Below are 16,391 nucleotides of genomic sequence, written 5' to 3' on the forward strand. Positions count from 1 at the left end.
ACAGATGAGGTGCAAAGAAGGTGGAAGGTGGAGGCTCTGAAGCCCAAGTTCACCTGGGGTCATGCTATAAAAATGATCATTTTTATCACACTGCAAAAACTAAATGTTCCTACAGGATACAGTTAACAAATAAAAGGTTTTACCTGAAAAAATAAAAATTCCTCCAGGAATTGCTACTTCCTCCTTTATTTGTAAAAATTCTCATTCTTATTTCCAAATATAAAGCATTTCTCTTGAACTAAAGGTAGTAGAGCTACCAGTCCTTCCGTAGAATTCAAATAAATCAGTAAAGCCATGACTCCAACCCAGTGCCGTGGAGCTTCTATGGTTAGAAACATCCTCAGTTTTTATATTTGCTATTTTTTTTTATTACTCCACAGTCAGGTAAAATGAAATGGCATGTAGAGTTGCCGTTTAACTGTGCCATATAACTGTGTATATGCTAAAAATTACTTAATTGTCCACTAAAAGGTATTAAGATATTTTTAAGAAGTGGGGGAAAATGAAATGGGATCCATCTCCCTCTCATGCCTCATGCCTTTCCTCCGTTTTAACTCTGTAGCTCAAGTGTTGGCTGTGACCTAAATGTAACCATCTCCTCCTTCACCCGTCTCTCTGCCTCACCCCCTTCCTAATGTTCTGTCAGTGCTGGAAGCTGAAGAAAAGGACCTGAGTAAGCATGAGATTGCTGAGCAATCCTGTTTATTCCTGAGAGACTTATATACTTTTCTCGAGCATTTTGGAGATACTTATAAGAATTTACTTTCTTCCGGCCTGTATCTTCAGTTATGTGAACTTCCATGCCAATTACTTGGATATCAGAGTTTCTCTTCTCAATGCTGATGACCTCTATCTATACTTCTACTACCTACCTATTAGCTTTACCATACCCTAGACTTTTTTAAACATTGGAATTTCTCTGCAAGTATTTTGAGCAAACTTAAAGAGAAATTTCTGTACATTCAGTCAATCTTTAAATCCTGTTAATTCTGCCCTCCTGATGTCTCTCACATCCGTTAATCTCAGAGTCATTCCTACCACTGTTACCTTGAAGGCTGCTCAGCTGCCCATGATATCACATCTGTGTTGCTACCCTTTCTGGTCTTCTCTGGTTTTCTGGTCTAGTGCTTCTTTCACATCATAACACACTTGGAAAATTATTAAAATTTGTTTAGCACATTGGGATAAAAAATCATGCCTCCTCATGGCTGGACATGGCTGGCCCTGAGGCTACAGCTGCACAAATCCCCCGAAGCCCTGAGGGCTGAAGGGATTCATTTTTAGGCACACCTCTAACCCATTAATGGCATACCTGGTGGGTAGTCTCTGCCCAGTCTCTCCAGTCTTGTAGACTTTATGTACTGCTTCCAGATAAAGCTTCATAAAGCATTGCTCTGATCACTAAATTTCCCTGTTCAGAAACCTCCAGTGCTTCCCTATTACCTCACTGAATTAACTTCCAGCTCCTTGACCTATCATTTAAGGTACTTAATGGCCTGGATCCAACCTACTTTCCAGCCTATTTATCTACTTTTACCCTTATGAACCCTGTATTTACATGTAAACCAAAGTATCCATTAATCCTTAAATACTCCTCTCCATTTTCCTGCCTCCATACATTTGTTCATTGTTTCCTTTTCTTAATATACCTTCTCCTCACATCTCTACCTGTCAGAATCCTACCCATCTTTCAAGGACCACCTTAAATACCACCTCATTCATGAAATACCTGCTGATCCACCTGCCCCCTCCAGTAAGTTACAGTATCCTTCCAAATTGACAATAGGTTTTTCTTTTTTATATCTCACTTATGGTACTTCATACATTACTGTATGTATAGTAAGAACTTAAATTTTTATTACTAACATTTATTGAACATTTATTATACATCAGATATTATACTTTGTGCTTTATAAGAATTAGTTATTTCTGTACTTATTCCTTTGACTAAATTGCATGCTTTTGAAGTTAGGAACCTTTTCTTGTTCAACTTTTATCCTTCATAGTGATTACCTCACCTTGGACATAGTAGGCATTTCAGGAAATAAATTTTGAACAAATAAGTGAACATAGAAATTGCTCACATGTAGGGGTACCTTGAAGGAAAGTCAGTGATACAAGGATCTACATCTTAAGGCTAATTGAAGGAGAATATCCAAATGCATGCAGACTCAGCTCTGGATTCTCAACCATAATTTGTGTGTTTTTTAATTTTGCTACTAGATATATTTGCTTCTCATTTAGGTCTCCATCACCAGCTTTAGACATCCCCATTGGTAAATGTTGTTCTGAGTGAATTTAATTATTCTATCAAATTCCCATGTTCTTACCCTTAAAACAAAATCACCGTCATGAGCAATAACTGGAAACACAATTTATAAAATTAATGAAATACTAAAAATTGTTTGATTAATCCAAAAGAAGCCTGGAAAGAAAGAACAGAATAATTTTTTTTAGTATGGAACAACAAGATGAGAGATTAAAATCAACCATATCAATAATTACATTAAATTTAAATTGACCAAATACTTCTATCAAAAGGCAGAAACTGTCAGACTGGATAAAAAACAAGACCCAACCATATGCTGTCTGCAGGAGAGGTTATTTAAAGACACAGATTGAAAGTGAAAGGATAGAAAAATATATACTCTATATAAACATGGAGCATAAGAAGGCTGGAGTGGGTCTATTAATGTGAGGCAGAGTAGACCTCAAGACAAGGAGTATTATCAGAGGGGCATTTGATAAACATAAAGGGACCAATTTATCAGAAGATAAAGTAATCCTAAATGTGTATGAACCTAATAATGGAGGTTCAAAATACATGAATCAAAAACTAATAGAACCAAAGAGCTAAATAGACAAATACCCAATCATAGTTGGAAATTTTAACACCTCTCTCTCAGTAACTGTTAGAACAAGTAGACAAAAATTAGTAAATATATAGAAGATTTTAACAACACTGTCAACCAATTTGATCCAACTGACATTTATAGAACACTACCCAATAACTGCACAATATACATTCTTTTCAAGTGCATATGGACCTTATTCTGGACCATAAAATCAGTCTGAAATTTTCAAGAAATTAAAATCTTACAGAAAATGTTCTCTGAGATAATGGAATTAAATTAGAAATCAATACACATAAAATCCCCAAATATTTAGGAATTTAGCAGTGTACTTCTAAACAACCCATTAGAGACAGAAGAAATCACAAAGCGAATTATAGAATATTTCAAACTGAGTAATACATAAAATCAGTGGTTAAGTTTATGACTTAATAAACTAGAAAAAAATGAGGAAAATAAAACCAGAGGTAGCAGAAAGAAGGAAATAATAAAAAGCAAGAGCAGCAGTCAGTGAAATAGAAAAAAATTAATAGTTAAAATGAATAAACCCCTAGGAAGACTGATCAAGAATATGAGAGGAAAACACATCAGGCCTGAAAGAGGAGCTAGCACTACAGTTCCTACAGACATTAAAAGAAAAATAAGGGATTATTATGAACAACTATATAACAATAAATTCAACAACTTAAATTGGGCAAATTCTATAAAAAACACAACTTACCAAAAGTGACTCAAGAGGAAAGAGAAAATCTGACTAGCTCTTATCTATTTAATTTGTAAGTTAAAAGAAAACTCCAGGCTCAGATGGCTTTACTAATGAATTGTATCCAACATTTAAAGAAGAAATAATATGAATCTTACACAAATGTTTTCAGAAAATAAAGGAAAAGAGAACATTTCTCAGTTTGTTTTATTAGACAAGCATTAATGCTGAAACCAAAATATGATAAGGACTTTATAAGAAAAGAAAATTACAGACATGTATTCCTCATAACCATAATAGCAAAATCCTGAAACACACTAATAGCAAAATGATTAGTTTTACTTGACCAGGAATGCAATGTTAGTTTAACATTTGAAAGTTAATCACTGTAATTCATAATATTAACAGAATAAATGAGAATATCTATATGTCTTTATATAAATATATATCTGTAATCTCAACAAATGCAGAAAAACATTTAACAAAATATTACAATTAACAATAAAAACTTTCTGCAAACTAAGAATAGAAGAAAACTTAGTCTCCTAAAGGACATGCAGGTAACAATGAAATATTAAGTACGTTTCCCCTACTATCAGGAGCAAGGCGACTTAACATTTGACATTCCATGTGTGGTCCAAGCTAGCACAATAAGAAAACAAACAAGCAAATAGTATAAAGATTGGAAAGGAAGAAGTAAAACTGTCTTTATTTGCAGATGTGATTGTTTACCTAGAACAGTCTAAGGAATCTACAAAAGAAAAAAAAAAGCCTACGAGAATTAACATAGGTGGAGCTACAGTCTATATGGTTAATATGCAGTATCTGTTGTATTTATATACTAGCAGCAAACAACTGAAAACTGAAATGTAAAAAGTAGTGTGGCAGTTTTAAAACATGGCTGCAAAATCTTGGCCATTCCTCCCATCCAGATTTAGGGTCTGTGTCTCCTTCCCTTGCATCTTAGCAGACTTGTGACTGCTTCAACCAATAAAATACTACAAAATGATGCTATGTGATATCTGAGGCTAGGTCATAAATGGTCATGCTGCTTCCATCTTGTTCACTGAAACACTTGCTTTTGGGGGTATGCATTGCCATGTCAAAAAACTGACTACTTTGAGTTTACCCTGCTGTGAGGAAGTACAAACCACATGGAGCAGCCGTATGTTAGTGTTCCAGTTGACTGTTCTAGTCATCAAGTCATTCTGGCCCTGACACCAAACATGTGAGTTTTTGTTGCAGATGATTCCGTTTCCCAGCCATTTGAGTAACTCTTAGCTGTTTGATGCAGCAGTAGATAACTGGAGCAAATACCGTTTTCTATAGAATCAAAATGCTTAAGAATAAATTTAACAAAAGATGTGTAAGACTTCCACAGTGAGAGCTACAAAACATGCAGAGTGAAATTAAAGAACTTAGTAAATGGAAGAGATATGCCATGTTTGTAGATTGGAGTTTTTCCCCAAACTGGTCTGTAGATTCAACATAATCCCAATCAAAATCCCAGCAGGACTTTTTTTTAATTGACAACTTTCAGAAATTCAAAGTACTGTGAATAGCCAAAACAATCTTAAAAAAGAAAAAAAATTGGAAGACCAACAGTACTGGAAGACCAACAATACCTGGTTTCAAGATTTAATATAAAGCTACAGAAATCATGACAGGCAGTAATAGGTTAGTAAATGTTTAACAATCAGTCCAGGGGTGGGGGCCAGATTTGACCATAAGAAATTTAGCAGTCAGCTCCCATGAACCAGCTTGAGCTGGCTCTAGCACTCCACTGACAGGGTGGTATTCCCACAAGGATAGATAAATAGATCAGTGGAACAGAAAGGAAATCCACACATATGGAGTCAGTTGACCTTCCTCAAAGATGCCAAGATAATTTGGAAAAGAGAATTTTTGTCATCAAATGATGCTACAACAACTGGATACATGTATGGAGAAAAAATGAATCTTAATCCTTACCTCACACCATAGGTGCACAAAAATAAATTCAAGATAGATCATGGTCCAAAATATAAAAGCTAAATCTCTAAAGCTAATAGAAAAAACTTAGAATATCTTCACAACCTTGGGGTAGGTAAAGATTTCTTAGGTCCTAAAAATCATTAACCATGTAGGAAAAAATTAATAAATAGGACTTCATCAAAATGTTAAATGTCTGCTCAACATAAGATACACTAAGAAAAAGGAAAAGCAAATCACAAAAGGAGAGAAAATAATTCACTCTGTGTACGTGTGTGACAAAGCACTTGTATCCATAGTATCTAAAGAATTTCTATAAATCATTGCTGAAAAGATAATCCAATTCTTAAATGGACAAAAAATCTAGATGCTTCACAAAAGAAGATATTCAAATAGGCTGCCAGCACAGAGAAAGGTGTTTGCCATCGTTAGTCGTCAGGGAAATGCCAATTAAAATCACAATGAGACACCACTTTACTCCCACTACAGTGGTTAACATTTTTAAAGTTGAACATCAAATGTCAGTGAGGATGGTAAGCAGCTGGAACTCTCACACGTTGCTGGTGGGAGTTTAAAATGGTACAACTACTTTGGAAAACTATTTGACAGTTCCTTATAAAGTTAAAGATAAATCTGCCTTATGACCAAGCAATTCTATCCCTATGTATTTACCCAAAAGAAATGAAAACATATGTCTACAAAAAGACTCATACAAAAATGTTTATATTGACTTTATTCATAGTAGTTAAAAACTGGAAACAACCGAAGGTCCTTCAACAAAAGAATACATAAACAAATTGTATATTCATTCGATGGATATTAAATGAAATCTTAGTATTAAATTCTCAGTATTCTTCTTAGTAGTAAAAAGGAAGAAACTAATAATACCCTCAACAACATAAATGAATCTCAGAAACATTATATCAAGCATAAGAAGCAAGTATAGTCTATGGTGATATGAATCAGAACAGTGGTTGCCTGTTGATAGCTGGGAAGGAACCTCAGGGAACTCTCTGGAATGATGGAGATGTTCTCTACTTTGATCAGGATGTTAGTTACATGAGTATACATGTTTGTCAAAACTCACCAAAGCGTACAGTTAAGATCTTCACAATTAATTGTATTAATTATATATAAATTTTATCACAGGAGTTTTTAAAATAGGGAATTTTTTTAAAGGTAGCTGGAGTTTTCTTTCCAGGAAAGTTCAATTGAAAACACTTTCAATTTCGATTCAAGAGCTAGATTTCAAATTATATATTTTTCTTTAAAAAATTAGAGTCAGCGATTTGCACGATACTTTAAGGTTCTACTCAGTAACAAAGGATAACTCTAGTATATCACCAAGCAGAATCAATTAGAAAATTCCTCTATGGGAATTAAAGACACAAGTATGCTAAAGGGAGCCAAGGTCCTCAAAATCAAGAACTTAAGAGCCCCCATTTGTGTGGGTAAATCCCAATTAGTTCCAAGCAACTCCTCTCTCTTCCGGAATTCTTTGGACTCCCTAAAGGAGTAATGTGTTTTGTTAGCCCTACATCATCTAGAATGCCATTTCATTAATAATCATTGTTAACAGTTAGAGCTGAAATCCATAGTTCATTTCTCTTCCGAAAGTCACCAGATGAAAGTAATAGTTGAAACTCTTTATAATTTGAGAACTAATTTATAGTGCTTAGGCTATTGAAATTAAACTCCTTTATGTAAAGCTTGTACTTTAGAGGGGAAATATAAAGATTTATTAATCATGCAAAAAATCTGCATATTTTCAAATGTGAAACAAAAATATGTAGAGTTTTGATTAGCCTTGACTCTTTCAAAAGCTAAAAGAGCCAACGTGGTACAGAGTTCCTCAGAGTTTTCCTTCTGTCCCCAGCTTCACTTCCTTTTTCCTCCTCAGATATAACCTATTTCCTGTTTCAGGCATCCAGTGACTTCTTTCTCTCTTCCCCTGCTTTCCTCTCTTCAGAACCTGTAAGGTCCTACCAACTAGGAACTTTTACTTGTTATTTGCAATTCATTTATACTGAAATATTCATTCAGCCAGGGTATTTTTTTAATCTCTAATTGTTCAATATTGTTTAAGAATCAGTAAGCATTTAATGGGAGTGGAAACCTGAAATCTTACCAAGTCTTCTGCAGCCTAGCCCTAACGATAAACTGATTTTGTCAGTTTAAGATAGTATAGACTCCAGGCGAGAAAGGGAAACAAAAGATATTTGTTTTTCCTACATGACTCCTGCTCCCCTGGAAAGATCACGTAAGGGTCTGGTCTCCTTGAAGCTGCTTTAGGTATAGTCTAGGAAGCTGCTGGTTCTGTAAGATCTTGGAATCCAGCCTGCCTAGTGTAGATCTGTCTGTTGGTTGGGATTCCTTTTCTCTGTTCCTCCATCCCTTCCTTCCTACTACGTATTCACATATAGTTTTATATACTGCTGTGGACTCCAAATTAAACCTTTTTTTTGGAAATTCCCCAAAAAACACGTGATACTGTTCTCTTTAATGCTGTCAGATTCCGGGGGGCTGAGGGAGAGAAAAACATTCTTTCCAGCTTTTTCAGGTATGAGAGAAAAATAAATTTACATGCGCAAATTCTCATAAATGCATTGCTCAGGCTGTCTCACAACTGACAACATGGGGGAGATGATGATACATATGCCTTATATATTATTTATGTGACAAACACATTCATACCTGGTGAAAAGCAAAATGAACCCACTAAATGAATTATTCCACGTCTTTATAATAAATTACGTACCCTTAGCATTCACTAAACACACAACAGACCTTTTCTAATTTTTTCTTCCAAGGAGATACGTGATCAAAGACCCAGAAAGAACTCACTTATCCACTTGTAATTATTAAGTAATTTGTTTCTTCTATCTCAGAGAGAAAAATCCCAGATGAAGATTTCATCATCTTAATTGATGGATTAAATGAAGCAGAATTTCACAAACCGGATTATGGGGATACAATTGTATCATTTCTGAGTAAAATGATTGGAAAATTTCCTTCCTGGCTGAAACTAATTGTAACAGTTAGGACCAGTTTACAGGTATGTGTTTGTTTGCTTTTGGACCATAAATTATTTCCCTTGGAGAGTGCTTAAACTGAAAAAGTTCTAGGTCATTGTACCCTTAGTGATGAGCTTTTCCAGATCTCTACCATGTCCTAGAGCGCTAGCAAGAGTAATTCCCAATGAGCATATTTTGAGAGTAAGAGATACAATCTAGAGAGAGCATTCTCTGTATACTACTCTCTTAGCTCAAATTCCCATTTCCATTGCTCTGGGTAAGTTTTGATAAAGTGTCCCTCAAAAAAGCATGAAAAGAAAGTCCACTTTTCTAGACTTTGTCATGAGTGTAGCAAAGCAAATAGATGCTGTAACACTCTAATTCACTGTTTGACTTTTGTTTTATGTTTTTTATCATTTAATGCCAGGCAAAATCCAGTTCAATATACAGTGTAGAGTCAGATTTTCTAGTTCTTCCCTCTGTTTCTCAACTTCTATAGCATGAAGATGGACTTTCTTCTATATATTTCTTTTTCTAAGAAATATTGGCAATATTAAGGCTTTATATTAAATTTACTGCAACTGGGAGATAAGAGGTTTTTTTAATTACCATCCCTGCTCACTCACTGATCACTCAGTTTATGGCCTAGAAGAATGACTAGGAATGTTGGAACTGTGCCTGTAAAAGACATATGGGCTAAGGATAAATGACTCCACCTTCTCTACCATTCACAGTATAGCTGAGTTGGTATTTTCCATTCTTTACATATTCACACTTGGTTTGAAACAGGGTTTCTCAACCTTTTTTCCCCTAACCATAGCCTCTTTTAAAGAACATTAAAATTTTGCATATTATACACCCATCCCACTATTTTGATGCAACTCCCTTAAAACAGTTGTTAATATACAGAAAATAGTCTCGGTGCCCTCCTTTTCCTCTCTCCCAGGCATTTAGTATTTTTCCTATAGATTGACCAATTTAGGTCAGTCTGCCTTCTTTGATCAGAGACTGTACTTCTGATCCTGACCACCAACTTGCAGATGTTTGTTATTAAAATCTCAAAGTAATTTGAGGAATGTGAATGAATCAACGTAAATGCATCTTTACAACTAAAAATTATGTAATCTGCCATTATTGGTCAGTAGCTTGTTAAAGATGAAAGACGAATAAAAGAAACTTCCAGGAACACAATCTCTGACTAGTTTTACTAAGTACGTACTTAGGAGATATCTTCGTTTATATAATTTTTGTTTGGTTTTGGTTTTTTTCTTTGTTTATATTTTTATATAATGCCGTGTGCAATCTCAAAAGACGTTTTAAGTATGACTTGGTAGACCACATAACTTTAATTTTTCAGCTGTGCCAAAGAACAGGAAAAGTACTATACACTCAAAGTCCAAATGTCAATGTCTTCATAGATCAAGACCTGCAACAACTTCCCAGATACTTCATTCACTTCAACCAATAACTTTTTTAAATTATTTAGCTGACAATGAAACAATTCCTAGGTCTTTAAAAGTGAACCCTCATAACTGATCAGTCATTATTTCCACAAACATTTTTTACGTACTTCAAGTATAAAAGGCTCTTTCTAAGAGCTGAGGATACAATGGTGAACAAGACAGACAATATCCCTGCCCTCATAAAGCTTGTATTCTAGTGAGGAACACAAATAATAAAGTAAAAAATGAACATATATTAAAAATTTAGGTAGTGTTAGTGCTATGAAGACAAACATAACAGAGTAAAGGGATAAATGAGGATGACAGATATTTTAGATAGGGCAGATAGGAAAGGCCTCTCCAAGGAGCCTTGTAAAGTGATAACATCTGATTTACTTTCTTTGGCTGCTGGCTGTGTAGATAATAATATGTAGGGGATCAAGAATGGAAGCAGAAGTACAGATGAAAGGTGATGGTGGCTTAGACTAGAGTGGGAACAGTGGAGACCCTCTGAAGTGGTCATATTTGGAGTATATTTTGAAGAAGAATCAAAAGGACTGGATGTGGGAATGAGCAAGAGAGAAGCTTCAAGGATGAATTGTGGGGTTTTGGTGAGCGACTGAGTAGATGCTGGTTTGAGGAAAAGAGAAGGATCATAGATAGTTCCTACGATTTGGTGGTAGGGTCAGTGGTAATACCATTTATTGACATGTGGAGGTTTTGTGGTGGGGGGAGATTTTAGTAGTTCTGATTTGATCACACATTGTCTGTCTATGAAACATCCAGGTGTCATTGTTGAGTAGACGGAGATATAAGATGAGAGCTCAGAAGAAATGACTAAGCTGGAAATATGAAATTAGACATCATCCATGTATAGATGATATTTAGAACCATGGGACCCAACTATTCTAGGGAGTGAGGGTGGCCAGATAAGAGGAAAGAATGGAGACGTGAGCCCTGGGTGGACTGAGAAATGAGAGAGGAGCCAGCCAGAAAGGCTGGGTAGGAGTAGCCAGTGTGCTAAGAGGAAGACGAGGGGAGCATGCTGTGGAAGCAAAAGCTGCAGGAGGGGACTCGAGAAGAAAGATGTGTTCACCTGTGTCAGATACTGCTGAGAGGTTGAGGGGGAAGAGAAATGAAACTTGCTTATTGGATTTGGCAAGATGAAGATTGCTGATCATCTTGACAAGGACCGTTTCAGTGAAGTGACGGGATTGAAGCCTGATTGCAACAAATGGAGGAGAGAATGGGAAGGGAGGAATGAAATACAGTAAGTAGAGAAAACTTTTCTGTTAGGTTTTGCTAAACATGGGAACAGAGATATAGTAGTTGGAGGGAGGAGTATGGAGTCACATGTCTGCGTGGAGACAAGACAGAAAGAGAAGAGAAGAGGAAATTAATGCAGGAGAGGGAATAGATACTTACAGGAGCAAAGTCTATAAGCAGATAAGAAAAGATGGATTCCAGAGCATGAGAGTCGCCACAAAGCCCTGTCACCTCCCCCCAGTGTAATTTCCAAGCAGATCACCAAGGTACCAAGCTTCCCACTATTAGAAGTGTTCCTTTGGGCTAAGGCATCTCCAAAAAACCTACATTAAAATAAAGTCATTTTATCAGGTGGGATAGAAGGCCACATTTTTATATGACATTCTTTAAGTCCTTTTACATTTATCTTAGTGAGTTGTACTTTGACATTAGGCTATGGTTTACACTGAGAAAAATTACAACAAAAGTTAGATGGCATTCTCTTTTCTATTTTAGGAGTGAGTGTTATTTAGGATAGTGACCATTAAATCACTCCTAAAGTGCCCTGTATGAAGACCCATAAAAGTTATTTGAAGTCTCAATATTAGGAAAAGTGTCCCTCCTGTGCAACTAATATGTCTTGATCTATGGACACTAATACTCGATCGTATTTCCCTCTTTTCTTTGACCACTCAGAAGTTCAGAATAAATTTGTGGACCTCGTAGTTTATCACAAGAGTTAGGGGAAACTGAAGGTCTTTCTCTCTCTCTCTCTCTCTCTCTCTCCATCTGTTTTAGGAAATTACCAAGCTGCTGCCTTTCCATAGGATTTTTTTGGATCGACTAGAAGAGAATGAAGCCATAGACCAGGACCTGCAGGCTTACATCCTGCACCGGATACACAGCAGCTCAGAGATCCAGAATAACATTTCACTTAATGGCAAAATGGACAATACTACATTTGGCAAACTCAGTTCTCATCTCAAGACACTCAGTCAAGGGTCCTATCTATACCTGAAACTCACATTTGACCTCATAGAGAAAGGCTATCTAGTGTTAAAGAGCTCTAGCTACAAAGTAGTTCCTGTTTCGCTCTCTGAGGTTTACTTACTCCAGTGCAATATGAAGTTCCCAACCCAGTCTTCCTTTGACCGGGTGATGCCTCTCCTGAATGTGGCAGTGGCCTCTCTCCACCCACTGACTGATGAACATATCTTCCAAGCCATCAATGCTGGCAGCATTGAAGGCACGCTAGAATGGGAGGATTTTCAGCAGAGAATGGAGAACCTCTCCATGTTCCTAATCAAGCGCAGAGACATGACTCGTATGTTTGTACATCCTTCTTTTCGAGAATGGCTTATCTGGAGAGAAGAAGGAGAGAAAACCAAATTTCTCTGTGATCCCAGGTAAGCCATAGATCTGTAATAAGCAATTTGTGAGCCTATTTTGTATTTATTGCATGGAGCATGGGTATTGAAAACAGTAGAAGTGTTCTTCATTGAACATTTCACATAAAGGAAGCATCATCTCTGTTTCTTCTTAAGACAAGGCTATAATGAAGTTTATTTTCTCACAATATTATTTCCTTAAGACTCAAAATCTGCATAGATGTTTAGAATGCTCCTTACATTCCTGTATTTTTCTAAACAACTTTCTCTGATTCCACTAGGGTTCACAGGCTATAATTAATTTTTTTAATTAATTAATTTATTTTTGGCTGCGTTGGGTCTTCGTTGCTGCATGTGGGCTTTCTCTAGTTGCGGCGAGTAGGGGCTACTCTTCGTTGCGGTGAGCAGGCTTCTCATTGCGGTGGCTTCTCTTGTTGCGGAGCATGGGCTCAGTAGTTGTGACTTGCAGGCTCTAGAGTACAGGCTCAGTAGTTGTGGTGCACGGGCTTAGTTGGTCTGCAGCATGTGGGATCTTCCCAGACCAGGGCTTGAACCCGTGTCCCCTGCTTTGGCAGGCGAATTCTTAACCACTGCGCCACCAGGGCAGTCCCCAGGCAGTAATTAATTTAATCATTTAACAGACTTCCTCAGTATTCTTCAGAAAGAATTGTTCACCTCTTTGACTTAGAGCAGAATTGTTTTAAAATTGTGAGTGCCCTTTTAAAAGCCATGCCATTGTTAAAGTCACCAATGACTGACCCCATTAGAGCCCAGCTGCTGCTAAGATTTACAGTGGAAAATGGAATCTTACACCTTATAGCTGAAAAAGGCTTGAGGAGATCAGCTGATTTAGCCACTCTTACCTTTAGATAAATAAAGTGTCGTTATCCCTATTTTACTATAAAGGCCTTAAAATGCTGAATCACTTGTGAAAAGCCATAAGGTTAACAGGTGGGAGAAAGGAAGAGGAGTTAAAAGAAGAATGGCAAATGCGCTGTGTGTACCACCGCACCCCTATCCTGCACCCGTGGCAGACGTCACTGATTTACCCTAGCACTCTCTCCTGATGAGCTCGACCCTGGCTTAATCTTTCTCAGCTCAACAAACCAGACTCGACATGAAACTGTTTCCCATACTCTTGGATAGAACCTAGATCTCTAGCATCCTAGTGAGGTCTGCTTTCTGCTCCTTCCCACTCCTTTTTGAAAGAATTATTCCTTTAATAAAGTTGATGTTTTCAAAAGCAGGTATAGTCCTGATTTCCTGGAAACAAAGAAGATACCAACAACATAGCTGACAAACGCAGAGCTTATTGTGGCTCAAAAAGAAGATAGGCCAGGTTTGCCTGTGCCTTCCGCTGTGAGTCATCAGAGGCTGACCGTCTCTGACCGTGCTGGCATTTTATTATTACTCGCGAGGCATGTTCTTCACCAGGTCCTGTTAGAGACACCTGTGCTTGTGGGCATGCTGCTCGGCCTACGTCATGCCGACTCATTAGAAAATCAGTTCCAGACTCTGATGACGATATTAAGCCAGGCAGTAGATTTTGTGCTGTCTTCCCTAAGAGGGAAACTTTTTAAAGAAACATGCTATAGTGGAAAGAACATAAACGTTAGAGTCAGATGACCTGCTTAATAAATCCTACCTCTTCTAGGAACTGTGGCCTTTGGAAAATTACACAATGTTTCTGAGACAGTTTTCTCATCTACATAAAAGGAATAATAATTCCTAGAGCTGTTGAGAATTGAGGTCATGCAGTGTAGTGCCTAGACTAGCACAGAGTACGGAGAAGGTGGTCAGGGGATGTTCCTTGTCCTCCTCTCTCTTTGCAGTAATAGACCTTTCAGGTGCACCTTAACTAAATCCTGTGGCTAATTGGATAGGCAGCAGGAGTCTTCTGCTATCCGCATCTGGGGGCACAAGATTTTTTTTAAAAACCCTGGGTCTGAGTCTCTTCTATGAGTTGTATGCCATTCCCAAGAGGATTTTATTGTAAATCCCACTAGTACTGCTGCTGATGTTGGTACACAGAGTTGGCAACGACATAGTTAAAAAAAAGAGACCAATCTAGAATTGCCTAATGAACACTGAAATCAGTTTCCAGAGGAACTTTGCTGGCTGATCTGCTCTCTTATCCTGGAACGTCTCAGAGGATTGAGAACTGAGGTCCAAGGGAGCCAGACGAACGCTGAATTAACAGTATCCTTACAACACATAAAACCCTCAGACTTTCAAAGGGAAAATGATGGTATTTATGCAGCCATATCATGGCTCTACAGGCTTACCTTCTCAACATTGTTTATTAACTAGAATCATTTTGGCAAGAGGCTGATGCACTGGGACAAGGAGAGCAAACACTTCTAACTTCAAATGCTGTGTATCTGTTCCCTGGTGATTGAATAACACTCAGGGCTGCTGAGGGATCATCATATATCACTTAATGGCAGAGAGTAAACAGGACCAGGCATTATCAAAAAAGCCTTCTTACACGTTTCATCTCAGTTGGAATCCAGCCTTCTTCCCAGCACTGTCTGGCACCAGCTTTGTTACTAAGGTATTGATCTCAGAGCTCGAGGCCCCCTGGGTCAATGAGATGGAAATTCACTAAGAATTTAATGTCACTGGCAAAGCCCAGGCTGGCCTTTCAAAGAAACTGGCTGTAATTGCTTTCCATTGTAGGCGAGTCTGATTAGCAGGACTCTCTCCAGGCAGGGTTTGCCATTATGGCTTCAGCCTCTATTTCCTGTACATTGTTTCCCACTCTGTTCTCCACTTCATCTCCAGCTTCTCTGTAGAACATCTAATGTGGTTCAGTAGACCAGGGAAGACTAACTCAGTGCCTCTGAAGTCACATTATGTAGGCCAGTGCCTGACATGCATAACTCTGTGTAAGGAGAACTTTCAGAAGCTACAGAACATCTCTTCTAGTCCGTTTTCCTGGGCTTTCAACACTCACGTCTTCACCCTGAACTTACTGACCTTATTAGGGAATTAGACACCGATGAGAATATTCTACTGAAGCCAAAAAGTAGTTGACCTTCATCAGAAATAGGCCACCCAGGGAGGTACTTCTGCTAAGTGAAGAGAGTCAGTAATCTGAGGATGGTGCTAGAAAGAGGAAAAAGCAGAGCTGGAGGTCAGTGCAGCAGCTGAGATAGAGTTTTCCTTATTTTAAGTATCAGACTTCCTTTTGTCCCAGAATCAGGGCAGACAGTTGACATCCCAGAAAGAGTGACCTAAGGTTGCATACACGTCTGTCACAGAAAGAAATGAGTTATAGATACCTTTTCTTGGCTTGGTATTTGTATATATACGCATGTTGGTGTTTATCAAACTGTAAGCAAAGTATCACTGCAAAATCTTTTATTACATCAAAACTTCTAAGATTTTAGATTTACATTCTAGACAAAAGTTTGCCCCTTGAAGCACTCATAAGCCTTAGACCTCACCACCTTATTCTGCCTTCTATTTCCCACTATTCATCACTGTCATATTCTGTCATACTCTGAAACTAATCTTTCTTATATGTTATTCCCTCAGCCACTGAGCTATCAGATTAACTCACTAATCTAATAAACTAATCTCTGTTGTTATGCTCTTAACAGGGAAGTAGAAAACATTAAATGCAACTTGCGTATTTTAAGTAAGGCATTTAAGAGAAGTCACCAGCCTTTATAATCCAACCTATTAATGACTTTGATAGTGGAAATGTGAGGCTGGTAGAGTAGACAGTTGGGGCCACCAGCCTTGTGGTGCTGTCCAATTACTGCCTAATA

General features: G+C 37.5%; 1 protein-coding gene across 8 annotated transcripts in view; it reads left to right on the forward strand.

Annotated features, from left to right (window-relative positions):
- TANC2 (tetratricopeptide repeat, ankyrin repeat and coiled-coil containing 2) overlaps positions 1-16,391 on the forward strand; it is a 364,111-nt gene that overhangs the window by 284,932 nt on the left and 62,788 nt on the right. For all 8 annotated transcript variants that reach the window (XM_032616890.1, XM_032616892.1, XM_032616893.1 and 5 more), the window contains 2 exons: positions 8,415-8,581; positions 12,026-12,633. In XM_032616890.1, coding sequence (XP_032472781.1) covers positions 8,415-8,581; positions 12,026-12,633 — 775 coding nt within the window. The remainder of the gene's footprint in view (positions 1-8,414; positions 8,582-12,025; positions 12,634-16,391) is intronic.

Source organism: Phocoena sinus, chromosome 20, assembly GCF_008692025.1.
Source record: "Phocoena sinus isolate mPhoSin1 chromosome 20, mPhoSin1.pri, whole genome shotgun sequence".
NCBI classification, from domain to species: domain Eukaryota; kingdom Metazoa; phylum Chordata; class Mammalia; order Artiodactyla; family Phocoenidae; genus Phocoena; species Phocoena sinus.